Source organism: Talpa occidentalis, unplaced genomic scaffold (genome assembly GCF_014898055.3).
Source record: "Talpa occidentalis isolate TD23 unplaced genomic scaffold, MPIMG_talOcc4v2.1, whole genome shotgun sequence".
Taxonomy (NCBI): Eukaryota; Metazoa; Chordata; class Mammalia; order Eulipotyphla; family Talpidae; genus Talpa; species Talpa occidentalis.
Window position 1 is genome coordinate 119,994,618 of NW_026555331.1, and position 27,406 is coordinate 120,022,023.

Sequence of the window (27,406 nt, forward strand, 5' to 3'; positions counted from 1 at the left end):
AACCTATACAGATAGTGTAAACTTGGGAGTACTTTTAAATTGTGAGAGCCAAAACAATTTTTACTTCACAGTGAGTAAGAGTTAAGAGTTAAGAGCTGAGATAGAGCTTTCTCCCCAATAAAGCAATCATTACATTACAGTGCAGGTTAGTCACTGGGACAGTCTCCATAAAGCCAGGCACACACGGATGAAGAATCTAGAGGGGGAAACCCTCTCTTGCTCCATGAAAACCAAAGAGCTGCAGAACAGCCATGTTGTGTTGCAGGTTCCTTGGGCAAGTGTCTAATATCCTTCTGATGCTGTAATTTAAAACCTTAGTTTAGCACCTATCAAGCATCAGTGCAAACAACTTTTAAAGCTATCTCTTAAATGTTATTATGTGATCTAAGTCTATTAAAGTAGTAATTAATAGTGCAGCAATGTTTTATTTTATTTATAATAAGAAAACAAGAAAAGTGAGAGAATACAATGCAGAGATAGATAGTAGCACAAAATAGGTTATTTTATTATGATATTTTCCCTTTATCACTTGTAAAATTCCCATAATTAAGGGATTCCTTTTCCATCCTTGGGATCTCCTGAAGGGTTTCTTATCTTGTTTACCCAATGTGTTTTCCTTGCTGACATGTAATGTGAACTCTAATGTGCTGTATATTCTTTTTTCTTTTTTTATTCATTTCACACCCAAGAAAGTGCTTTCTGCATTCATAAATATATATTGAGCACCTAACAAATGTTAACTGCATTTTTGGTATGTCTTCTAGAAAGAAAAATTATCTAAGCTCTTAAAAAAGTCAAAATGACTTAAAGACGTTTTGAAATAAAAGACCTTCTAGGTTTCAGGCCCTTGAGATGAAACACTGCTTACATAGACTTACTTTAATGACTCATGCTGTTAGGAATACAAATGCAGTGAGAGTCCTCCATCTTTAAAAAGTTTTTAACAATCCAGAATGGCAGACATTATTGCAAAAGAGGAAAAGATGACAGTCTGTTAGCAGTTTTACCTTCATTAAAAAACTAATGAGGGCCTCCCTGGTGGCACAGGTGGTTGAGCGCCACACTGTGAAGCTGTCTGCAGCCTCTGCAGTGCAGGTTTGATCCCTGCTGGCTGGGGAGAAACCCACATGGTGAGGCAGACCTCTCCTGTCTCGCCCGCTGCTCCCCTCAGCAGTGTATTTCATCAGTCTGCCTGTTCTGTTCCCCACTCTGTCTCTGGTTAATCCTATCACCCTCCCATGCATCTGGCCTGTACCTCGGTTCTTGTATAAATAAATAAAATCTTTAAAAAAGAAAAAAAACTAATGAAGTGAGCTTTCCCAAGTGTCTGACTACATATGGCTTAAGTAACAACTGTAATATTTTCAAAATAAAACCTAAGAATGTTTACATATGCTTTCAATTTGGAGGACTGACTTAAGGAAAGTAAATTGTGAGATCATTGACTCCTCGAATGTTAGCAAATAGGAAGAAAAAAATATATAGTGTCTTAAGAATTATCACTACAAGGCCTGGCAAAGCTTTTGCTCCTCCCCAGCTGCCTGCTCCCCCAAGCCAGTGCTTTGCACCAACATGGAAAGAATTCTCAGACAAAATCTGAGAACAAATGATATGAAAATGGTCAGTGGTATTTGTATTTGAGTTTTTCCTAACTCAAAATAAGGACACTGTGTGTTCTAACAAGAGTATTTTTAAAAAGTGATGAGAAAATATTTGAAATAGGAAAAAATATATTTGAAATCAGGATTTACCTGAGTATCTGGTCAGTACACATCAACTGACAAAGGGATAATTTAAGATTTAGCTTTCTTTACTCTTGGAGGAAAAAAGCTTTTTCTTATTTTCTGTTATGTATTTGATATTTATTTTAATTATCCACCCTCCAGCAAAATGAAATACATATGGATTCAAAGCTGATAACTACCATAGCCTGCCAAAACTATACAGATGTTTTCAAAAATATGATAAAAATATTTTGGTTTTAGACTCTACTAGAATATAATTCCCTTTCCTTACACTGGGAAAAGGCTGTTTTCTAGGCATTTTTAGAGTTTACTGATATCCAGACAGCTGTCAAATCATCATCAGACACATTTATCATTTTTTTATGCACTTGTGTCTTATATTCGAAATATTTTTGCTGATTTGTGACTTTTTGTGTGGCATTTTTCCAGTACAAAAAATGTATATGAGTTACATATGCATTTTTTAAAGGCAAACTTAAAACCAATCTTTTAAATAAAATATTATAGTCAGTTTAATCAATGGAAAACTTTGAGTAAAAACATTTCAGAATTGAACATTTGGACACATATACTATTAGGGGAATATAGTTAAAACTAAAATCTTATGGAGAAATCCTCTCCACAAAGGTAGTAGTGATAAAGAAAACACTTCTGTAATTGAATAAGCATTAAAGCAGTGTGCAGTACACATCACAGGCAATCTGTAACTGCTAAACAGAAAGAAATCTCTCTCTTATATTACCACCCATATCCAATCCAATACATGCATGTTTTCAGGATAACTAATAACTAGTCCTTAAGTAAGAGAACTTGACAGCACAATGTGTCCTGCATTGTTGATCTTAGTAGTTCAAGGTGGTCATCCATATTTGCTATCTGGCTTTATCCAGAAGAAAACAAACTTCCCCTCTTTTTGTGGGAACAGATAGTTTTGCAACTTGGAGCAAGGCTCCTTACCCTCCCACAGACACTGGGAGATAGAGGTGCTATCTCCTTGATGTTTACATTTCTTTTTTTTTTTTTTTAAGATTTATTTTATTTATTTATACAAGCACTGGGTACAGTCAGAAGCACGGGAGGGTGAGAGAATTCACCAGAGCCAGAGCGGGGAGCAGAGCAGGCAGAAGGACCGAAGTACACTGCTGAGGGGAGCAGCGGGCGGCAGGAGAGGTCTGCGCGCCATGTGGGACCCTCCTCCGGTGACCGGTTTGCAGCCGGGGATCGAACCAGCGCTGCAGAGGCAGCGGGCAGCTTCGCAACCCAGCGTTCAACCGCTGCGCCACCGGGGAGGCCCTGTTTACATTTCTTTAAGATGGTTCCCAGGTGCTTCCTGGCTTATAAATCTGACAAAAGGCCTATTTAGTCTTCGAAGGAATTATGTATACATTTCAAATTTTTAAAGTACCCTGAGAAAAAAGAGTCAGAAATTGTTTCAATTATTTTCAACAGGGAGAATGAAGTCTCTTCCTTTAAATTTATATCTGTTCTTATAAAACATTGTAGATTGTATTTAACACAATTACTCGTTGGTTTAATGAATACTTTTTGTTTCTAGCTGCTTTTTCAGGGCTCACACATTTAGAAGAGTTAGATTTATCAAACAACAACCTACAAAATTTTGACTACGGAGTATTAGAAGACTTGTATTTTTTGAAACTCTTGTGGCTCAAAGATAACCCTTGGAGATGTGACTACAACATCCACTACCTCTACTACTGGTTAAAGCACCACTACAATGTCCACTACAATGGCCTGGAGTGCAAAATGCCTGAAGAATACAAAGGGTGGTCTGTGGGGAAGTATGTTCGGAGTTACTATGAAGAATGCCCCAAAGACAAATTACCGGCATACCCTGAAACATTTGACCAGGAAACAGAAGATGATGAATGGGAAAAAATACATAGGGAAAGCACAGCAAAGAAGCAAAGTGTAAGAATCACTATAATAGGGTAGCTTAGAAATGGTCACATCTAGTTTTGTATTGTTATACTAGTATCAGAAAATTGTATGTTTCCATTTTAATTACCTATGTTGCCTATTTATACAGGGCTATCCAGCTACATGAAGTTTCCTTTAATTATTTTAATATTTTTATTGTGACAATTATAGTAATCAGGGGAATACTCTCATCCTGCCTGCCTGGTTGCAGATCAGCCTTTGGTGACAATTCTACACCAGGTAACTAGCAGGCGTCTGAATCCTCACGATGGCATTAGAGTTTCTGTAATGTCCTGTATAAATATTTTTACTTTTGGAAAATAATAAAAAAAAACTTGTTTCATTTTACATGCTTTTAAATAGCTTCTTCTATATACTTAAAGATGGTCAAAGTGCAAAGATACAAATGCTTAGTTATAATAAAATGTCATTCTCTCCACTTGGCCCCTACCCTGCTTTTTTTTTTTCTTGTTCATTAAATAAGTTTATACATTGAATAAATTTCCATTTCTGATTCCTGTGCATTTCAGAATGAGGTCCTGGTAAACTCAAATTCTCAACTCTTCACTGATTCTTGCAAAAAAAAAACCTGTCAAGCTACAACTGAAGGAGAATTGTCACAAGCAATAAGTAGGGAATCTGAGAATTATATTGGAGGCTGGTCAGAAGATGGGACACTGTGAAGAAGTTGTAGATGGTGTGAATCATGAGTCCTAAAGAGGTATAAACACTAATAAATGTGGAAACAGCATTGGTTTCTGAACTAGGGAACCAATGGGAAAGACCTAAGTCCTTCCTGCTGAACAAGTATGTTAAGAAGCGTAAGACAAAGGGTGAAATTAGGATTCAAAGTCATCGTTTGGGATGAAGAGAAAACAAGGGAGTTATAGCAGGTGCAATTGAGGGAGGGACTGGCACGGAAGAGAAACCCCTGAGATTTGAACTTGAGGGTTAAAATTAGCTCACCTAGAGAAACACATCACCAGGAAAGAAAAACAGGAAATACCTGGAAACATTAAGTCCCTTACCCAGCAGTTTGCATTTCTGTAATCAGTTGTACCCTGCATACATTAAAAGAAAAAAGTACATATTCTTAGATACACTACTTTTTCCTGTTAAGAGATTTCTTTTTCATGTTGAGTTTAATAAATTCTCTTCTCCTGTCGAAGTAGTCTTAGGAAGTTTAGCAGTTGGTCTTGATATTTGCACAAATTCTCAAAGCAGAGATGATGATTTATGACTAATAGTACTGATCATTTCTTAAGCATCTACTAAATGCCAAACTGTCAGCTTTAAGTTTCACATACTCTATTTCTAATCCTCACAATATCCCTCTGAGAGATAAGGAATCGAAGCATTAGGGTTTAGATAATTACGCCTAAGCCCTTTCTCCTATGCGGGTCTACAGAATGCTCTCTGAAAAACTACCCTTGGCCATAGCTGCCTTACATTAGAACTTCCACAACCAGACTTCAAAACAGGAACAGAGGTACCAGGAAAGTTAAGCCTTTTTTCTGCAGAAACACACATGAGGGTCACTGGCAGGAAGGAGTCTGGTCATTTAAATCTGTATGAATATGTAGAATAAATCAAGAGAATAGAAAACTAGAGCTGATGGTTCAGGAGATGACTGGATTGTGAGATTCTGACCACTCTGCCCATTTTACCAATGGTTTGGGTCAGGGGTAGAGCCTTAGAGACAGACACTAGTTCTCAATGAAAATCATCAAATTATTCACTATGCAGTATTAAAGGCAGCTCTTGAATTTGAAATGAAGAGACATATTAAATTCATTTATTTTTCATGCACTCAGAGTAAAATACTCAATAAGTCTCCCAAGTGGGACTTCCTAGGAGATGGAGGCATGCATGCAGTGGGGACATGAGGGTGCTGGAAAGAAATCAGATTAAATATGACTCAGAGAAAGAGTTCAAGCTACTCTCTAGTTTAATTTTTGGAGGCTAGTTGGGGATTTTATTCGTTGATTTTTATAATCAGTATCGTCCCCCCAGGATCCATTTGGAAATAAAGCTCTGGAACACATCGAAAAAGAAATTGATCCAGACCATCCAAAAGTAAGTCAGTTTGAGTTGTTAATATCCCCTAGGGTCTAAATTGAAGTGCATTTTTTGAAAGCTTGAGATTTTCCACCTCTCTCTATCAGAGTTTATACTTTTTAAGGGAAGCACAATTGACCAATCATGGAATGAACAATTAGGAAATTCCTGTTCTGCCAGTTTCTTGAAAGTTTAATGATTTACCTTTGGGCCTTCATTCAATAGATGATGAAGTTCAGGAGATTGAAAAATAGATTTTATGGTAGTCAAAAATATAATCCTGATAGACTGTGGTGGAGGACTGTGGGTGCCTTGGTGTAGTGTGGTAACATACACCTGAAGATGTGTGATCTTATATCTCTAAATCATGTATGGTGTTGCATTCCAGTGTTGCCTCAGTAAAAATATATATACATATTTAATTGTATTATTTTACATATACATATATGTGTGTATGTGTGTGTGTATGTGTGTGTGTGTGTGTGTATATATATATATATATATATATATATATATGATCCAAAGATGTACATATTGAACATACATGTTTTGGTATCACTTGAGTCTTTGGATAAAATAAGCTATCTTTTAAACTCTCCTGCTAGTCCTAAGATTCTCTGATTTTTCTGAAGTTAAGGAAATTTACTGCAAGCTAAGGTCTCCTGAGTCCTAAGCCTGAGTCAGATCTGACCTAATGCCTAGTTATTTGGGAAAGAGACTTAACACTAAGCAGTTCAGATTTTTAATTTACTAACCCTCCCTCCTCTAGATCATATGCCCTGGATCAGTTAATATTTTTCCAAGAAATCTAAATTAGTTTCTACTCTGGCAAATAAAAGCAATTCAGTAATGAGAATCTACTTACCTAAATTCTGTGAGATATGGTATATGGCATAAGTGCCTTTCTGTAGGAGGTAGAGTGTTGTGAGTGGAGGGGGAGATGTGATATGTAACTAACAAATTAGTGTCAATGCTAAAATAAGTAATAATAACATAAATGTGACCGGAAAATTCCAATATTGTATCTTATGAACTTTTTCAAAACATTCACAAGTCAAATATCTGAATTGCTCTCATCTTGCCAGTCATCGAGAGGGTGGGGGGAAAAAAAAAACTGCAATCAAGTGGGGCTTCCCAAAGTCCAAGTTGTTTCTCTCAGGCCCAGCACCACAAATGCTGAACTTAAAACCATTCTGTGCACCTTTGCCAAATGTTTTTTAGTGTTCTGGCATATACTCTGCAACACTTGACAGTCACAATATTGTAACAAGCATTTCCCTTTTCTGCCCTCCTCTGCCTTTTAAATGTTTTTAGATACCATTTTGAGGTCAATTTTTTTCTAGAGTTTTTGTAGACATAAGGACTACAAGTGCAACTCTTATGGCAATTCAGCTAAACCCCAAAGATCAGCCAATATTTATCTTCAGTTTAACAATGAGAAAGTAAAACTGCTTGCTAGAAATGTGTACAATTCCAGTCGCATCAATAAATTAACTGATTTTAACTGAGGGGAAAATGGAAAAACTGAGACATCTGAGATTGGCTTTTTATCTTGGAGACACTTAAGATTCCTGAAATTAAAATTGATTTTATTAATCTTTGGCAAATTGAAAATGTCACAAATATGAGAGAGCATTATATTTATCCCCTTAAAATTAAGTATGCTTAAGCTTGCATGCTTAGTTGTTTCTATGACGAAGTCATTTGTACTGATTTATATTTCCAGATAAATATTAAATAAAATATTTTAAATAGCAAAATATAAAAATTTTTAAGCAAAGCAATATTGTAGGCTATCTGAAACCTCAGACTACCTGTATAATCCTATATATGATTTGGTACATATCACATCTATATTATCAGCTATAATGACTATATGATTGATCTGCCCATTTTGACTCAGGCATTTTCATTATTTGACCCTCTGTATGTTTTCCACATAATTTGCAACTTCATCTTGCCTTATTTCCTCTCCATCCCAAACTTTCCAGCAGACTTTTTTTCCTTTGCATCAGGAAAAGTCTTTACGTGGAAGCAGGTGAAAATTCTAGGGAATGTTGGTCAACTAACATTTGATAAGGAAGCCAATAATATTTAATGGAAAAAAGACAGTATTTTCAATTATCAGTGCTGGAAAAATTGTATAGTCAAGACCTTAAGCCATAAAACTCCTAGAAGAAAACATAGGCAGTAAACTCCTTGGCCTTTATCTTGGCAATAATTTTTTTGATATGATACCTAAAGCACGTGGAACAAAATAAAAAATAAATAGTGAGACTGGATCAAACTAAAAGGCTTTCTGCACAGCAGAAGAAGGAGTCAACAAAATGAACAACTTAAAGAATGGGAAATATATTTGCAAATCATATATCTGATAAGAGGTTAATATGCAGAATGTTTAAAAAAAACCATATAACTGAGGTCTCCCTGGTGGCAGGGGTTAAAGACACAGCACTATCAAGCTATCACCAGCCACTGCAACATGAGTTCTATCCCTGGCCAGGGAGATAACTAACCCACATGGTGAAGCAGACCTCTCTTGTCTCACCCACTGCTCCCCTCAGCAGTGTATTTCAGTAGGGCTGCCTGTTCTGCTCCCCACTCTCTCTGGTGAATCCTGTCACCACCCCCCACCCCTCTGGCCTACACCCCAGTTCTTGTATGCAAAAATAAATAAATCTTTAAAAAATATATAACTCAGCCGCAACAACAAAAAAAGCTAATAATCCACTTAAAAATGGGCATTTGACCCAAATAGACATTCTTCCAAAAAGATATAAGGGTGGCCCCGACAGGTACCTGAAAAGATCACTAATTAGGAAAACTATGTGCAAATCAAAATGAGATGTCACCTCATACCTGTGAGAATAACTCGTCAAAAGGACAAGAGATATCAAATGTTGGTGATGATGTAGATAAAAGAGAATCATTGGGCACTGTTGTGGGAATATAAATTGGCACTGCCACTATAGAAAACATTATGGAGGTTCCTCAAAAAATTAAAAAATAGAACTACCATATGATCCAGTAATTATACTTCTGTGAGTATACCAAAAGGAAATAACAACACTATGGTGAAGAAATGTCTGCACCCCCATATTCATAGCAGCATTATATATAATAGCCAAGACATGGATATAACCTAGGTATTCAGTCATGAAGAAGAAAATCCTTTTATTTGTGACAACAGGTATGTATCTTGAGCACACTATGCTAAGATAAATAAATTGGACAGAAAATACTATATGATCTCACATGTAGAGCCTAAAAGAAAACACAAAACGTATAGAAAAAGAAAAATTATAGAAAATTTTGATGTTTACAAAAGGAGGTGGTAGTGGGGGTAGGAGAAATTGGATGATGGTGGTCAAGAGGTGTACAACTTCCAGTTACATGAGAAATAACTACTAGGGATGTAATGTACATAGTGACTATAACTAACATTGCTGCGTGTTACATATGAAAGTTTGTTACGAGAATAAATCCTAAGATCACAAAGGGGAAAAAATTATATTTATATGAAATGATGGATATTAAGTATACTTATAGTGGTAATCATTTCACAATATATTTAAATGAAATCATGCCATACACCTTAAATTTATAGGATTGTGTTAATTTTATTTCAATAAAACTGGAAAAAATACTAGGGAAAAAAAGAAGAGATGAAATCCAAAGCAAGGAGAAAAATATAGATTGAAAATGGAAATAAAATAGAAAAACAAAATATAAGTTGGTGTTTAGACATCCTTGTGCATAGCAGTGTTATTCCCATTAGCCAAAAGTAGAACAACCCATCTGTCCCCTGATGAATGAAAAGATAAACAAAACGTAGGTCAATTGATGATACACAGACAAGTGCTAGACCAAAAACAACAAGCAGTCAATAAGAATGGGCAAAGAACCATACAATCTAGTAAGAACTGATTATAGTGTTTAAATAATTGTAATTGGTATTCTTATGGCCTAAGACTAAGTTCCCATTTTATTTATACTTTTCTTGATATTTGTTTAATTAAAATACAAGAAAGACAAATAGTTGTAATTGTAATGAACATACTTACCTACATATCTCAAAGTTTTTAATCGGAGAAGACAACCACGAAAATTCAAGCGCAAAACATTTAGACGCCGCTTTTGCAAAGTAGATACTATGTATTTATCTGTGATCATATTTTTTACTGTGGAAAAATCAATCTAAGAAGGACAAAAGACATTAAGAAATGAGAGAGATCTTTTTGCATGTAAAATGTTTTAATAGTTTTAAAGCATCAGGACCAAAATTTTATCACTTCATTTGTTTTGTTTTTGTTTGTTTCATGATCATTCTCAGGTTTAATTTTAAACAGATTTGAAATGCCCAGTCCATGTGAGCACTGGGCGATGGGGGCCTTCATAGCCATATCCCACCCGGGTGAGTTGTCTTACAACATGCCTAGATGCCCACCCCCATTCTAGGTGAGCCCCAACGTTACCCCCAACTCAATGTCAATGAACTCATCGTAGGTCCATTATTAATGTGCACCCGTTTCTTTTCATGAGCATAGACTATATGTTGATTTCTTAACTATAGGGAAGATAATTTAAATTGCTTGGTTATAATAGTCTCTTCATAACTTATAATTTAGAGGAGTTACTTGTAGAAAAAAAAAAGGAAGAATGATCTGAATCTCCCTGGCCAGTTGTATGTAAAATTGTACTGTCTGGACATTTATGCAGCTCTGGGTAGCCAGGGCTGGTTGATAAACAATAACATCGGTATCATGGTATTAACAGTATTTTCAGTTAAAAGGTTAATTTTATGAACATCCAGTTTCTCACTACCTTATAAACAAAGCTATTCTTTGTGCTAAAATGTTCTTCAGTTGTGCCACATTTGAACATTCACAAATGAAGCCAAAATAATTGAATATGAAGGCCAATATACTATATATTATGGAAACAGAAATTTGTTGGACATAGAAACTTTAACTTCCTATCCTGGCTTTGTTCTTCACTGCCATGTGCTCATATTTTCTCCATCTTTACCCAATGAAGTCTCTGTGCAAAAGTGCTGACTTTTTCTGCCCAGCTGCTGCAGGATTTGTCCTGATCATAATATTATACATATTCTTTCTCTTTCAGACCATTTGGATTCTTTTTTTTTTCCTTCTTTGTGGGTTTTCTAAAGGAAAAAGTAACATCCCCAATCTGTCACATAAGTAAGATATTTATTTATTTTTAAAGATTTATTTATTTATTTATACAAGCACTGGGTACAGACAGAAGCGAGGGAGGGTAAGAGAATTCACCAGAGCCAGAGCGGGGACCAGAACAGGCAGAAGGACTGAAGTACACTGCTGAGGGGAGCAGTGGGCGCAGCAGGAGAGGTCTGCGAGCCATGTGGGACCCTTGCCGGGCGGCCAGCCAGGAATCAAACCGGCACTGCAGCAGCTGCGGGCAGCTTCACAGCCCAGTGCTCAACCACTGCGCCACCGGGGAGGCCCTTAAGTAAGATATTTATTAATTTAAACCAGTAGTTCTCAAAGTGTGATCCTGGGACCAGTAGCATCAGCATCACCCAGGCACTTGTTGGAATACAAATTCTTAAGTCCCTCCCAGACCTCCTGGGTCAGAAACTGGTGCTGGCAATCAGAAATCCCTTGAGATGACTCTAATACATGCCAAAGTGTGAGAATCACTGCCTTAAACTAAAAGTAAACATAAGAAAGGAATACACAATTTATTACCTAAGATAAGTTAGCTAAGTCAGAAGCACATTTTCTTCTTGCCTTTGTGCACAAGGTGAGAGCAGAACAACTCAACCAAGAATGGGGCAGTGCCTGATGAGATGTAAAGGTATTGAGTTGACTTAGGAAACTAGAGCCCCTCACACTTTGTGATTCCTCTTTGTTTCTTTGTGTAAGTTTTAGAGTTTTTACAGAATATCCCAGCCATCTACTCATAGGTCAGTCTGGACATGTGATATAATCACCCAATCATTAGAAAATAAGGAGCAGTGGAAAATGAAGTCAGTTATTGACTGGGTTTTGGAATAACTGAAAATGTTGCCACTGCAACATTGGTTGATGGCATAAGTGGTCATAATTGTTGAGATTAAAGTATCAACCAAGAAACAGCAAAGCGAAATCTTCAGGGATAATATATACCGACCTTTGGTTGTTATCTGAGATCTCTTCCTAATGTCCCTTGGTAGTGAGAAACTGGGAGTGTTCTAGATTACAAGAATAGTACAAAAATAGTACCTTGACAAGAATAGCACAAAGGTACTGTAAGGTACCTGTAAGTTTGTGTCAGGAAATACGTGCGTGTGTCCATGTGCCAGCAAGCACACTAGGAATAACAATAAGCTTTGTTTGCATGTTATGTATTTTACCTCTATTTCATGCTCAGTTGTTTTTTTCTTTATTCCATATCTTGTGCTGCTTGGGTATGTTTTTTGAACTAATAATAGTAGCTAATATTTATTGAATGCTGACTACATGACAGATTCTACACTAAGCACTCTATTTAGATTTTCTCAATTTATCTCCACAATATCCTTGGTTTGGCACTGTTAAACCAAAACAGATATTAATGGGGCTTTATTTCAATCCAAAAATAATATTCAATTTATTTATACCATCTAAAGTAGAAAATACTAATAATGTCCCTCTTAAAATAACATTATTATCTTTGTATGACATTCTTCAAGCTCATGTCCGGACAAAGAGAAAAGCAAATGTTTTTACTGTTGTTAAAAGCAAGAAATAAAATAGTCTCTGCTACCATTGGCTTTATAGCAATCCATTCTCCTTTAAGAATTAGAATAAAGACATAACTTTAGGTAGTGTCTACTTACACTATTCCACAATGAACTTATTTGTGTCATCCACATCCAGGAGTGATTAACCTGACCACATATTACTACATCTCTTAAACTCAGATAGAAGAAAATCTAAACACAAAGAAAAGAGATCTGTAACTATGAAAATATGTGAATTCTAATGTAACTCTTCTATTTACCTTTGTTATGTGTTCATAATGATAAAACAAATCATACATTGTGGTAACAGGGAGATAAGTGCTGGAGTTTTATCTGAAGATAAGACTTTTATCTTAAGTACTGTAACTTATCTGAAGATACCTTTGAAATAGTATAATCTCTTTCTTTCATAGTTACAAAAAATGGTGAGAAATATAGGTAAATAATTTTTTTTTTTAAAGAACATGGCATTCTGCTAGAAAATGAGTGATTTCCATAATAGTAGCTGGCATAGAGAAGGTATCAGTAATTACTTGCTGAACAGAATTCTTTCTGAAGTTAGGATTCCTGGGAAAGATCAATAAACTCACCTGGTTTCTATTTCTGAAAAAAAGGATAGACTAGAAAATCTGGAAATCCTCTTGATGCAAACGTCCATAAATGCTAAAACAATTTTTTTTTACTTTTCAAATTTATTTTTAAATTTTTAAATTTCAGATTTATTGAGGTATAAGTGACACATAAAATTGTAACAGTTAAAGTGCACATCTTGGTGATTTATATATTTATATATATATATATACACAATGTAATATACATATACAATGTAAAAGGATTTCCCCTATCAGTTAATTAACATATCCATTTCCTCACAAATTTATAAAATTTTTTCTTTTTTTGTGAAAACATTTAAGTTCTACTCTTTTAGCAAATTTCAATTATGCAATACAATTGTTATTAACTATAGTTACTTTATTTTATTGTACATTATCTGCCCAGACCTTATTTATCTTATAGGTGAAAATTTGTATCCTTTTTACCAACCTCTACCTGTCGATATTTGCCTTTCCACCAGGCACTAACAACCATTTGTACTCTATAAATATAGCAAACATTTTTTGAAAATAACTCAGTTTTCAAGAAAGTAAGAAAAATATCTAGAGCCCTAATCTTTACAAACTCAGATTCATAACATAATGTTTATGCTATAGTTGTTCAAGATTGAGGAGCAGTGGGGATGTTTGCTGCTTTTAATAACAAATAGATTCAGGTTTTACTAGCTACACGGGACCAGAAAAAATCACCAGGCTTGTGCAAGGTCGAAGTCATACCTGAAAGACAAATATGGGGGGAGTGGAGGAGTGAAGCAAAGGCCAGGATTGTGAAAGAGAGAGATTAAAAATATAGTTACCTATTGACAAGAGAAAAACTAAAATACTTAGCATGGGATAAGAATAAAATCTTCCAAAAAAAAAAAATTGTAACCATAAACCAGCTATCATGTGGATTGGGGTTTGAAATTTAATTATTTGTGAAACCCACCTTGAAGTTATTACCTTTATATTTGAATTTGATGTATTAACATGCAATGAGCTTCCAAGTTTGCAGTAACTCTAAGACATTTGGCAGAAACAGATACCTTCTCTCAGAAGAGAAACATCTTCAAGTTAAGTCTTACAGGTTTAGGATTCCCAGAGACTAACCTCAACAAAATGAACTCTTGATAAAAATTTTAAAACACATGAAGGGGAGAAATCCAGTAAGAGTCAGAAGCAAAAAACAACTTCATTAATTATTTGATAGTGATTATAAAAAGAATAAGATCATAAAGACATAAAAAGGAAAAAAGTCAAAAAAGAACTAAGCAGATTTATGAAGGAAAAAAGTAAAATTTATGGGAATTAAAACTATGACTGAAATTAACTCAGCGGATGAAACCAACTGATAGAAGAATTAGCAAACTGTAATATGTGTCAGAAGAAATTACAGAGGATAAGGCTTAAAGAGAGAGAAAAGATAAAGGGGGCTAAGAGACACATTGGTTAACATAAAAAGGCCCAATGTGATTACATTGGACCCACACAGATAATCAGGATAATCTCACCAACTCAAGATTGTTAACCCAATCACATCTGAAAGACTTTTTTTTTTTTTTTTTTAAGATTTGTTTATTTTTTTATACAAGAATCCGGGTACAGGCCAGATGTGCGGGAGGGTGAGAGAATTCACCAGAGACAGAGCAGGGAACAGAACAGGCAGTTTGACGAAGTACACTGCTGAGGGGATCAGCGGCCGAGACATGAGGGGTCTGCCGCGCCATGTGGGACCCTCGCAGGCCGGCTGGATCGAACCGGTGCCACAGAGTCTGTGGACAGCTTCACAGTGCAGTGCTCAACCGCCTGCGCCACCAGGGGAGGCCCTGAAAGACTCTTTTGATACATAAGGTAATAATTCACAGGTCCTGAGGATTAGGACATGGATATGTTTTGGGGGTCCATTATGCTGCCTGCTGCTCTGTGTAAGGAAATGATAAACACTAAATTAAGAGAGTATTTGCTTCTGAGGGAGTGCAGTTAGTGCAGTCAAGGAGACTTTCATTTGTTAAGCTTTATTTAAGCTAGGTGGTGATTATACAAGTTTTCATTATATTTCTTGCATAGCTAAAGTAGTTTATTTTAACAACCCCACTTTTGAACAAAAACCTGAGAATATATTTAAGGAAGTGAGAGTCTAATACAGTGAAAACTACAGAGTACTACTGACAGAAGTTAAAGACCCCCAAAAATGGAAGGACATTCAGTGTTCATGGATGGAGGACAGAGTAACAATAACAATAAAAGGTATTGAATCAGAATTTAAAATCCACCTGTAGGGCCTCCCCGGTAGCGCAGCGGGTTGAGCTCTGCGCTGTAAAGCTGTCTGCACCCTCTGCACGTGGGTTCGATTCCCAGCTGGCCAGGGAGAAACCCATATGGCGAGAGACCTCTCCTGTCTTGCCCGCTGTTCCCCTCAGCAGTGTCCTTGGTCCATCTGCCTGTTCTACTCCCTGCTCTGTTTCTGGTGAATTCTCTCACCCTCCCACGTCTCTGACTGTACCCCAGTTCTTGTATTAAAAAAATAAACTTTAAAAAAAACTTTTATAGTTTTTTGTCACTATAAAAAACAAATAGCAGTTCATATCAGTCTATCTCCATAATACAAATTAGAGAGATTAATTATAGGTCATGTGTTACATAGTGTCTTAGGCTGGCTTAAACAAGACATTTATTTCTCACAGTTCTGGAGTCTGGGAAATCCCAAGATCAAGGTACTGGCATATTTAGTTCTTGGTGATGGTTCTCTTCCTGGCTTGCAGGAGACTGCCTCATTTCTGTGTCCACATATAGTAAAGAGAGAAAACTCTAGTACTCTCTTCCCTTTCTTCTTAAGAACATTAATGCCATTATAAGGTCTCCACCCTCATGACCTCATTTAAACCCAATTACCTCCTCAAGTCCCCCCTTCTTTAAATTATCTCATTGGGGATTAAAACTTCAACATATGAGTTTGTTGGGGGCACAGATACTCAGTTCATAACACATAGTTATCCTCAACTGGGATTCATTCTTTAGTATTCCACATTTAAGATTTATTTCCCTACATAATTTCCATAGAAACTTTACCCCATTGTAGGATAGTACATTATTCTTGCCTGCTTGCGATTCTGCCTAGAATAGAATGAGCTTATTTATTAAAAAAAAAAAATCACAAAGCTTTCAGTGTAAAATTCAATCCTCACCATATAAACTGTATTTTGAATATTTTCCCAAATGCTCAAAAAGATATTTATTGGATAATTTCCAATCATAAACTACTTGACAGTATGTAATGATGATTTCCTTCACTTTGCTGACAATTCCCCTAGGAGATATTTGTGTTGAAATTCTGAAAATACCATTATTTGATGGCAAAATGTGTCCAAATGTAAACCTCTGTTCTTTAATGAAATCATTCTTTCAACCACAAAATCGAAATGGAAATTTGACTAATACAAAGTCAAACATTTTCTGTTGCTTGTTTAAACTAACTATTCCTTTTTTCATAATATCTAATGTCAAAAAATATAACAACACTCAACTTTTTAAACACAGAGGAAAATTTAACCACATCCCATGAGAAATAGAACTTCCAGGAGTATACTTAACAATTAAACAATCTGCTACCATGGCTAAATTGCATGGTCTATTTAAACAATCTTTCAAAATACTAAGGATACAACATCAAGACTATTAGTAACAATTTTCTTATTTGCCTACCAAGAGTAAGACATTTTGTAGAAGTTATTTTTGTTTTTAATGCAGTATTTATGATATACAAAGTGGTGGATAGTCTAAAATGTTAACCAATATGAGTTTCTTGTGTATGTAGACTCTTAAGGGGAAAATGATAATGTCTGAGTTTTTCAACCTGCATTTTTTTTCTTGTTTCTCTTTACACTTATTCTCAAAGAAGATGTATCCTCTTTAGAGGACACTTTACTTAAAATTGTATTATTTCTCAAATGCCACTAAAAGCGAAAATACTGTTTTGGATATAAGTTAAATGTGAGTCTAAGCCATGGTGGTTCTAGTCTAGCATTCAAAATTTGGATCCAAGAAACATACAGACCAATATTTCATAAGTGTTCATTAAAATATTTTAAGATAAAACAATTTATAGGGGATAAAAGATTATGTTATGAAACAAATTCAGGAAGTTTTCATCAAAAGAAAGTAAAACATGTAACATTTTAGCATCTAGAGAAAGAAATTAATAATCTACACAAATCCATTAAACTGACTTAGCAAATATTACCCTTTTAGAAACTATATTAAAAACTTTTTCTTAAACTAATTCAACTAATCAATCAGTTCAGTAAAGTGGCAGGATACAAAATCAAAACGCAAAAGTCAGTAGCCTTCCTATACACAAACAATAAATCCGAAGAAGAAGAAATCAAGAAAAAAATCCCTTTTATTATAGAAACAAAAAAAATCAAATACTTGGGAATAAATCTAACAAAAGAGGTAAAGAACCTATACAAAGAAAACTATAAAACACTGTTAAAAGAAATAGAAGAAGACACGAAGAAATGGAAAGACATCCCCTGCTCATGGATTGGAAGAATAAACATTATTAAAATGGCCATCCTACCAAAAGCAATATACAGATTCAATGCTATTCCAATCAAAATGTCAATGTTATTCTTCAAAGAAATAGAAAAATTATTGATGAAATTCATATGGAATCACAAAAAACCCCGAATAGCCAAAGCTCTCCTGAAAAAAAAAGGAAGGGAATGGAGGCATCACACTCCCAGACTTCAAACTATACTACAAGGCCATAATCATAAAACCGCATGGTATTGGAACAAGAACAGACACACAGACCAATGGAATCAAATAGAAGATCCAGCAATAAACCCACAGATTTATGGTCAACTAATCTTTGACAAAGGAGCAAAGAATATGCATTGGAGCAAAGAAAGTTTGTTCAATAAATGGTGCTGGGAAAACTGGGTCGCTACATGCAAAAGAATGAAGCTTGACTACTACCTAACACCATGCACAAAAACCAACACAAAATGGATTAAAGAACTAGACCTGAAACCATAAAATACATAGAAGGAAATATAGGCAAAACACTGCATGATATGCACATCAAAGATATCTTTACAGACACATCACCCAAAGCAGTGATAGTGAAGGCGAAGATAAACAGCTGGGACTACATCAAAATAAAGAGCTTCTGCACAGCAAAAGAGACAATAACCAAAACAAAGAGAAACCCCACCAACTGGGAGAAAATTTTTGCATACAACACTAATGATAAAGGACTGATCACAAAAATCTACAAAGAGCTGATGAGCCTCAACAAAAACAAAGAAAACAATCCAGTCAAAAAATGGGCAGAAGAGCTAAAAAGAAACTTCTCTGAAGAGGAAATGCAAATGGCCAAAGGCATGTGAAAAAATGTTCAACATTACTTGTAATCAGGGAAATGCAAATCAAAACTACAATGAGATACCATCTTACACCAGTGAGAATGGCACATATTAAAAAAATTAGCAACAACAAATGTTGGCGAGGATGTGGACAAAAAGGAACTCTCCTGCACTGTTGGTGGGAGTGCAAACTGGTCCAACCACTATGGAGAGCTGTGTGGAGATTTCTGGACCTACTAAACATAGAGCTTCCATATGATCCAGCAATTCCACTCCTAGGTATTTACCCAAAGGACACAGAAACATCAATTCCAAAGAACACCTGCACCCCTATGTTTATAGCAGCACTATTTACAATAGCTAAGCTTTGGAAACAACCCAAATGCCCAAAAATAGATGACTGGATCAAGAAGATGTGGTACATATACACCATGGAATATTACTCAGCATTCAAAAAAGATAAACACATGCAATTTGCAGCAACATGGATGGAGCTGGAAGGGATCATGCTCAGCGAAATAAACCAGAAAGAAAAAGAAAAATACTGGATGGTCTCACTCATAGCAGGAATCTAGAAAACTCAAATAAGGGACCAGGAAAAAGAATAACTATAAGAAAGAAAATATCAAAATCAACAAACAACTATGAACCAGAGACACTCTATGGGGGTTGAGGGGAGGGGAAAGGAGGGCTTGGGGTCAAAATAAGGGGGTTGTAATTGTATGGGGAATATAAAAAATAAAATTTAAATAAAATGTGAAAAAAAAACTTTTTCTTTAGGACCTTTCTTTATCCCCAGAACTACAGTGACATTAATCATTTACTGTGGATCTCCATTTTTTTAATAATGGAAATTCTCTATTTTCTCACTTTCCAAGATGCCACATTATCCACTATTTTTTTTTTTTTCGTGACTACACTCCTGATTCTTTGTTTCCTTTATTTGTCCAGAGAAATAGAGCCAATGGGAGTTATTTGTTTGTTTTTACTATAAGGAATTGACTCCCACAATTACAGCAGTCCAAGATCTGCAGTGAGCAAGCTGGATATTCAAGAGCCAATGGTGGAGGACCTGAGAACCAGCAAAGTTAATGGTGTAAGTTCTAATGCCAGTACAAGTTTGAGTTGTCCCAGCTCAAATTTGAGTTGTCCTAGCTCAAAGGCAGTGAGACAGAAACTTCTTTCTTACTCAGTTTCTGTTCTACTCAATTGTCAATAGATTAGATGAAATCCACCCACGCTGGATAGCCCCATCTGCTTTATCCAGTCTACTGATTCAGTGGTTAATCTCACCTTCCAACATCCTCACAGACATCCCCAGGAATAATATTTAATTAAGTATCTGGGCACCCCATGACTCTTTTCAAGTTGACACATAAAATTAACCATCACAATCTCCAGTTGTTTCCCTGCCTTTTCTCAAACCATGGGTATTCCCTAAGACTCTTTCTTTATTTTTTTTTAAGCACTGTCAATATTCTTTATTAATCAAACGAAGTATTTCTTTAAGTCACACTATGTTTAAATAATGAATCCACAAGACTAGGTAAACAAACCAAGATTTTGAGAAATAAAATTTAAATGCCTTACAAATATTCTAATCCAGTAATGATATTTAGGTAGGCAGCAGTTATTGAAGGTGATTTTTATGATTGTATAAAAATAATATTTTGAAACTGTGTCTGCATCTTATTTTTTTTTGTTTTGTTTTCTTTTTAAATTTATTTTTTACATCATTGTTCATTTTTTTATAATAAATTTTATTTTTATATTCCCCATACAATTGCAACCCCCCCATTCTGACCCCAATCCCTCCCCTCCCGCGCCCCACCCCCCAAAAAGTGTCTCTGGTTCATAGTTTTTTGTTGATTTTTCTTTCTTTAGAACCAACAAATTAAAAAAAAATTCTCCCCCTAGGGAGAATGGTGTGGGAATAAAAGTGAGAGGGGGCCCAGTGGTCTATAGTAAAGGACTATGGGTGCCTTGGTAGAGGATGTTGTGATGTGGTTACTTACATCTGAAGAGATGTGACAAATTTCTGTTCAACATTTTTTCAACATGAATAAGACTTTAAACGTCATGTTTATCAAATCAGTAAATTCCAGAAAGCTAGACGACATAGTGAACTTGTTGAATATTGGAATCAGAACCAAAATTAACAAGATGAAATGGAACAGGAATAACAAAACTGCTGTCTAGATTGACAGAAGGTAGAACTCCTGACCAGCAGTTCAGATGAAGAAGAGCTCAGCATTTTGGTTCAACACAAGTTCAAGGACAGGAATTATCATGTACCAGAAGAAAAATCAAGACTTAGATTCAAACAAACCCTATCACAGTTCATGATTCTACCACTAAATTGCTGTGACTCAAGTCTCTGTTGCCTCAGTATAAAATAAGCACAACACCAAATCACTGAATTGTGAGACCTAAGAAAACACATTTTGAAATTGTTAGAGCACTTGCAGGCTAATAGATTAAAGTATAATTTTTATTTTGTTTACTGCAGGAGGCAAGAGGAAATGAGAAGACATTAAGGTTAGTGTGCTAATATTTGAGTCCTTTAATGGCATTTACATGGTAGAACCTAAAGCAGAAGTTTCCAACCATTAGAACTCAAACCAACACCACCAAAACATGCTGCCTTAGAGGAGTCAGATCAATCTACTAAAAAGTATTGTTGCAATAAGGGTAGAGGGATTCCTGAGACTTAGGGAAAGAATGGAGGCTCATGCCAGATCCTCCAAAGATGTCAGACTCTCTAATGACCACTAAGAAACCCGCCTTGAGCGCATGGTAAAGAGCTCTGTGTGCAGACTTGGCTCAGACACAGTGGAACCTCTTGCCTTCAAGGGACTGAGTCAACTTAAGCAGGAAGTACATCTCTGGCGACGAGTGTGGGCTCAAGCCCAGTGTTCTTCTTGGAAACTTGGGCAGAGAGAGAACTGAAAGACTCTTGCACAACCTAGGAGTAGGGGCTGGTGCAACGAGGAAGGGGTTAGGATTGAATTTCATGACTGAAATTGAATTTACTGGCTGTCAAATTAGTAGGAACATGCAGCAAATGGATATAATGTAGGTAAATAAACAGACATGGCATTTGTCTTTATCCAAATATTAGGAGTATAATTCATACACTCTACAAATTTAAAAGAGTTTGTTCATTCAGATAGACTCAAGTCAAACCAATTACACTACTGTAATTTAACTCACTTCTCTAAGCATTATTTCTTTCATTTGCAAAATAGAAAAGAACAATGCTTTGGGGGAGAATTATATAAAATAATTTGTGGCTACAATCATAGCATAGTTCTTAATTTACTGTGGTTACCTTCTATAAAAATTTGAATTATGTGGATTTAAAATAGTATAATAAGAATATAAGCCCCACTAATGGCAAAATTTTAAGTAATGTAATTCTCACTTCATAATTATTCCTGTGTGGAAAGGCATCTTGTATGAGTATCATTTTGGTAAATCACTAATTGGGTGTGGAGTATAAAAGTAAAAGGTACCTTCTAGTATGTCCCACAAGGTTCTATTTGGATGACCAGTGATGATACAATTTAGCAAGAAAAGTCAGGAATACAGAGGGCAGGTTGGGGGTATGTCTTTAAGCTGGACCTGTTAGGTGGTAGATAAGAGGCACACTTAAGTGAAGTCACTCAGCAAACATTGTTGATGATGGCCTGGGTCTCAAAGAGAAAGCTGTTTGGAGGCATACAGATTTAAAAATTATAAATAAAGAAAATATAATCCAAAAATATATTTGAAATTACTCAGAGATTGAGGGTGGAGTGAGAGAGATGAACACCATCACACAAGAAGTGCATGGGGACACATTATCCCTAATAGAATTTTAAAAGGAATGATCAGAGAGGTGAACAGAAAACCAAAGGAGTGAGTGTTGTTACTGAGGCAGAGTCTAGAGAGAGATTTAATGCTAAAGAAGTTGTCATCCACATCAAATCACAGAAATTTCAACAAAGTTATAAAAATTTTTGTCAGCTATTAAAAGTCAAGTGTGCTGTGCTAGCTAGCACAGCATTGGGGGGAAATGCCAGCACAGATAGGCTACCTGAATGTACTCTTTAAGAGGGGTGATACTTGCACTGGATGCTGCATGGATCACATTACACTTGGAATATTTTTTTTTTACTCTGGTCACTGTTGAATATGAAGTATTGAGTGGAAGAGGAAGCCAATGCACAGGAGAAACAGATGGGCATAAAAATTGCATTTAAGGAATAAAAGATAATTAGAAAATTCAGGAAAAACCAAATAGATCAGTCATGTTGGAGGAATGGAAAAAGACAAAACAAAGAAAGAGAGGGAGAAATGTAGAGTGATTTATATTCTTTTAACCACAATAGTGACCGTAGCCAGGAAAACTGAGGGAATCATTCCCTACGGCAAAGTACATTTACGGCTCCCTATTGCTACAGCAAAGGGTTCCTTGATGATGCATCAGCATTAGAAAGAAATCCTCAAATATGAAGTACTGATAGTTATAACTGATGCAGAGCTTGAAGTGATCTGGCTATCTCTATCTGGAAGAGAGAGCTTTTCATGTGAGAGAATTAACCTGAACCTATGTACTCAAGATCTACCTTGGGTGCTGCTTCTCTCACGATTCTCACTTGGCTCGGGTTGAGTAAACAATTTTGTGGGTGAATTATTTTGTGTAGTTTTTGCTACTCACATTACTACTTGAATGGAAACATCAGGACCAGGATAAGAAAGGAGCTGCATATAAAGATATGAAGTGATTCAGGCAACCTATTACCTGAACCTCTTCTGCCTTTCAGAGAGGGTTGGGTTCACTTAAAGAGGGGGTGGTGGGGGAGAAACATGATTCAGTTCACCCTATGACCTACAAAGAGCAAATTCTCAGAAGATGGCAACCAAAACAGTGGCTGGAATGGGGATGGCAAGGATTGAGACTGGGAAATGTCACAGAAGAATAAGCAGTTGACTGAAACAGCAACTTATAACAGCAAAAGAACTAAAAATTAAATCATAGCCATGTTTAAATTATTGACAAATTGCGTCTTAATGATGAAACAGAAGGAACTAAGGACAAAGGTAACAGGGGAAGTTTTCTCTGTTTGATATGAGGAACAACTTTTTTTTATTATTTAATCCTTCCCCAAATGGTACAGTATGCATCCCAAAGTCAAAAGCCTCTCCATCATATAAAGTGTTAGACCAGACACTGGATAAACCATTACTGTTGGTAGACAAGTTTTAGACCCTTAACTTCATATTTCTCCTTGGAAGCACTTCAGTAACACATACTCTCTACCCCTCATCCCTCCCAGGAGAAGAGGAGCAACACACCTGACTGACAAGGGAGAAAGAACCTGGCCTGCAACTGAGCTCCTGCTCCACCCTACCCTGATATGAATTTATGCTTCCTGGCTGTGCTAGGTAGCCTGGAAGAATTCTGTAGTTATCCAGCTGTGCAGTAACTAAGGGTGAGTCTGTCTTATTCAGGGGTAAAGTATTAGCATGCTGCATGATCATAAGTCATAGTCTCTTATCAGCTATATCAGAAAATATTTTGTTCCCTATCCGTTTACCTCTTACTTGGCTCCAAACCCAGACAAGGAAAAAGTGCTATTTTATTGCCCCTAAAATCCCAAGACTATGAGGAATGTTGTCCTTGGAAAGGTTTGGATCACATAATACTCAAGTTTTCCTGTATATAGTATTCTGTGACTTTGTGACATTTTAGATGCCTCTGGAACTTTTTAACTTAAGCACTCATTGAATTCAAATGAATCTAAAATTTCAATGAATTTCAAATTCAGTGAATCTAAAAGTTCTCATCATCCCTATACCCTCCCACCCTGACAAGCCTACTCACTCTCCCAATGTTACTGTTATCAAAGGTACAACAGGTGTCACATTCATGGAAATTTAAAAGGTTGAAGTTCTCAAAAGTTATGAGAAATTGGAACTATCCTATCATGACTACAAATCAATACTGACATCCTAGAGTGATGGTCAAGAGATTGACTGTGGTTGCCAAGATCTAATGAGAGTAGAGGAGAGGGAGGCCAAAGTCAGCACCCAAAGGAGCACTGAGAGAACTGGAGGAAAAGGAGAGACCAAGTAATCTATCTGACAGAAAAGTAATTCATTCCATGGAAACAAACAAACAAACAAACAAAAAATAAGCATTTAAAGAAAGAAGCAGAATCAAATGCTATTGAAAGAATAAGAAAGATGAGAAGTGAACATGGGCAACCAGACATGATGATTAATAAATTCCTGGGAACTTGATGAGACCATTTGCAGTGGTACAGCTAAAAGGTGAAAAATCATTTCCCATTCATTGATTCAGCCAGTCATTTAGCAGCTACAGGTGGTGAATTTGAACATGTAAAGCACAAGTCCTGTCTTCAAGATACTGTGGTCCAAAAGCAAGACAAAATAGATGATTATAAACAACATTAAGAAGTGGGTCAGGGACTCAACAAAAATAAAGTAAATAACCTAGTCAAAAAAATGGGCAGAAGAGCTAAAAAGAAACTTCCAAAGAGGAAATGCAAATGGCCACCAGGCATATGAAAAAATGTTCAACATCACTTGTAATCAGGGAAATGCAAATCAAAACTATAATGAAATAGCATCTTACAACAGTGAGAATGGCACATGTTAAAAAAACTAGCAACAACAAATGTTGGCGAGGATGTGGACAAAAAGGAACTCTCCTGCTCTGCTGGTGGGAGTGCAAAATGGTCCAACCACTATGGAAAGCTGTGTGGAGAATCCTCAATTCCATATGATCCAGCAATTCCACTCCTAGGTATTTACCCAAAGGACACAGAAACATTAATTCCAAAGGGCACCTGCACCCCTGTGTTTATAGCATCACTATTTACAATAGCTAAGCTTTGGAAACAACCCAAATGCCCAAAAATAGATGATTGGATCAAGAAGATGTGGTATATATACATAATGGAATATTACTCAGCAATCAAAAAAGATAAACTCATGCAATTTGCAGCAATATGGATGGAGCTGGAAGGGATCATGCTCAGTAAAATAAGCCAGAAAGAAAAAGAAAAATACCAGATGGTGTCATAACAAGAATTTAGAAAACCTAAATAAGGGACCAGGAAAAAGACTAATTATAATAAAGTAAAAATCACACACTACAGGGGGGAGAGAAGGGAGTAGGATCAAAACAAGGGGGGTGGGAATTGTATGGGGACTATAAACAAAATGAAAATGCATATATTGTGCAAAAATGAAAAATGATGTAATAAATATATAAAATTATATATATATTATGAATACCAAAAAAAAAGTGGCTCAGGGGCTCAGGGAACAGAAGTGAAAGTTAACTGAGACAGAGAGAGAGTACAGAAAAGCAAAGGTAGCCTTTCTGGAAATGATGACAACTGAGCTATGCCTAAGGTGGAGTGATCGAATCAAAGAAGAAGAGAAAGGGACCCTATATTATAGACAGGACATGATGGGCCAAAGCATAATAGCTGGGAGAGTGCTTTGCCATCACTCAACAGAGCTAGAGCCAAGGATTCCTTTTGAGAGATACCAGACAATGAAGCTGAGAGGTAGTGAGGGACTAGAACATCAAGGGCCTTGTGAAACACGTTAAAGTCAATGGAATCAATGAGGGATTTTGAGCAGGAAAGTGATATAAAGAAACGTTACTTCAGGAATACAGCTCTGGTGGACAAATAAAACATGAGTTGGAGGTCAAGGTCAAGAGTAAATGCTGGAAGACTCAATTAAGTGGTTTTGATAATAACGTCACTGATAGATAATGAGTACCAGAGAGAAAGGAGAGGAGAAAGTAAGCGAGATTACAAGTTAAAAAGGAAACCACATGTATTGGTGGTAAAGGAAAAGAGCCAAAGCAAATAACCAAATTCTCGCCAGGTCAACTGTCTATGATAATGCCATTCATTTAGAAATGGGATACAGGAGAGAGGGTTAGAAAAAAAAATGATGCGTTCTATTTTGGAAATGATGAAATGACTTGTACCTTTGGAACACCCAGGTAGAAACTATTTAAAAGCAGTTTCTGAGTGGCTCAGTGGACAGGTGGGAGGTAGAATCAAGAAGTTTGATGACACACGTAAGGAGAAAAATAAGCTATTAACTCAAGAGAGAAGGAATGTTGAGAAATGTCTGGAAAGGAGTGAGTCAGATCCATTTATGAATATGAAAGAATAAATCAATGGAAAGAAATAAATTGAAGGTGTCAGGGCCAGGGAAGGACAGGCACAGTTCTCTTCTATTTAATTTTATCTTGTCGCGCAATAAGAGTTATCTTCTGAACATGGAAAACAAACTCTTCAGTTAACTGATAAATTGCTTTGATGCAGACCACAAATCATCCACAACAGAGGGTAAACTGCTCAAATGAATTAGGCTCCAACAACCATTTCAATGGAATCTTTTATGGTATGGAAAGAAAAACACTTGGCAAGACAGAAAGCACGAGTCAGTAAAAAGTGGTGAGTAGTGTGAGTCAGACATTTAAGGTCAGTAAAGAACCTGGTTCCACTCCTGACTTCATTATTCTGAATTTCTCATACAGTAGTCGCCCAGACCCAACACTGTCCAATCAGACTCCGCACTCACCCTTTCATTCCACTTACTGTTGGCCCGAGAATTCTATCAGTGCTTTTGTTCTCACATGGGTCCTTTTCTTTTCATCCCCACTAATGCTATCCTAGTTCTAATTCTTAGAAAAAAGCTCCTTCTGCCTCTAGGCTTCACCCAACCCCCATGATTCAACCAGGGTAGAGGGAGAGAGAGGGGAGACAGCTCACAGGGAAAGAGAATAGCTTTCTACTGTTGACTCACTGCCCACTAGTTTAAGCCCAACTTCTGAATGGACAATACAAAGCCACAGTAATAAGGCCCTGTGCCATTGTTCCAATTTTATTTCTAGTTAATATAGGCATCTAATATAGT

The 27,406-nt window shown here is 36.3% G+C and overlaps 2 protein-coding genes across 5 annotated transcripts in view; one reads left to right on the forward strand and one right to left on the reverse strand.

Annotated features, from left to right (window-relative positions):
- The window catches only part of LRRC17 (leucine rich repeat containing 17), a 37,149-nt gene extending 31,025 nt beyond the window's left edge, over window positions 1–6,124 (forward strand). The window contains exons 4-5 of one of the 2 annotated variants that reach the window (XR_008550806.1): window positions 3,301–4,404; window positions 5,697–5,737. Coding sequence is in view for 1 of the 2 variants with exons in the window: in XM_037511095.2 (XP_037366992.1) it covers window positions 3,301–3,698 (398 nt within the window). In the remaining variant the exon portion in view is untranslated. Of the gene's footprint in view, window positions 1–3,300 lie in introns of both variants that reach the window. The other variant, XM_037511095.2, reaches the window with a different exon arrangement.
- Window positions 1–27,406, reverse strand: part of FBXL13 (F-box and leucine rich repeat protein 13) — a 141,057-nt gene that overhangs the window by 87,835 nt on the left and 25,816 nt on the right. For 2 of the 3 annotated variants that reach the window (XM_054692511.1, XM_037511106.2), the window contains exons 8-9: window positions 12,583–12,678; window positions 9,806–9,938 (exon numbers count right to left, since the gene is read on the reverse strand). In XM_054692511.1, the coding sequence (XP_054548486.1) occupies window positions 9,806–9,938; window positions 12,583–12,678 (229 nt within the window). The remainder of the gene's footprint in view (window positions 1–9,805; window positions 9,939–12,582; window positions 12,679–27,406) is intronic. The other variant, XM_054692510.1, reaches the window with a different exon arrangement.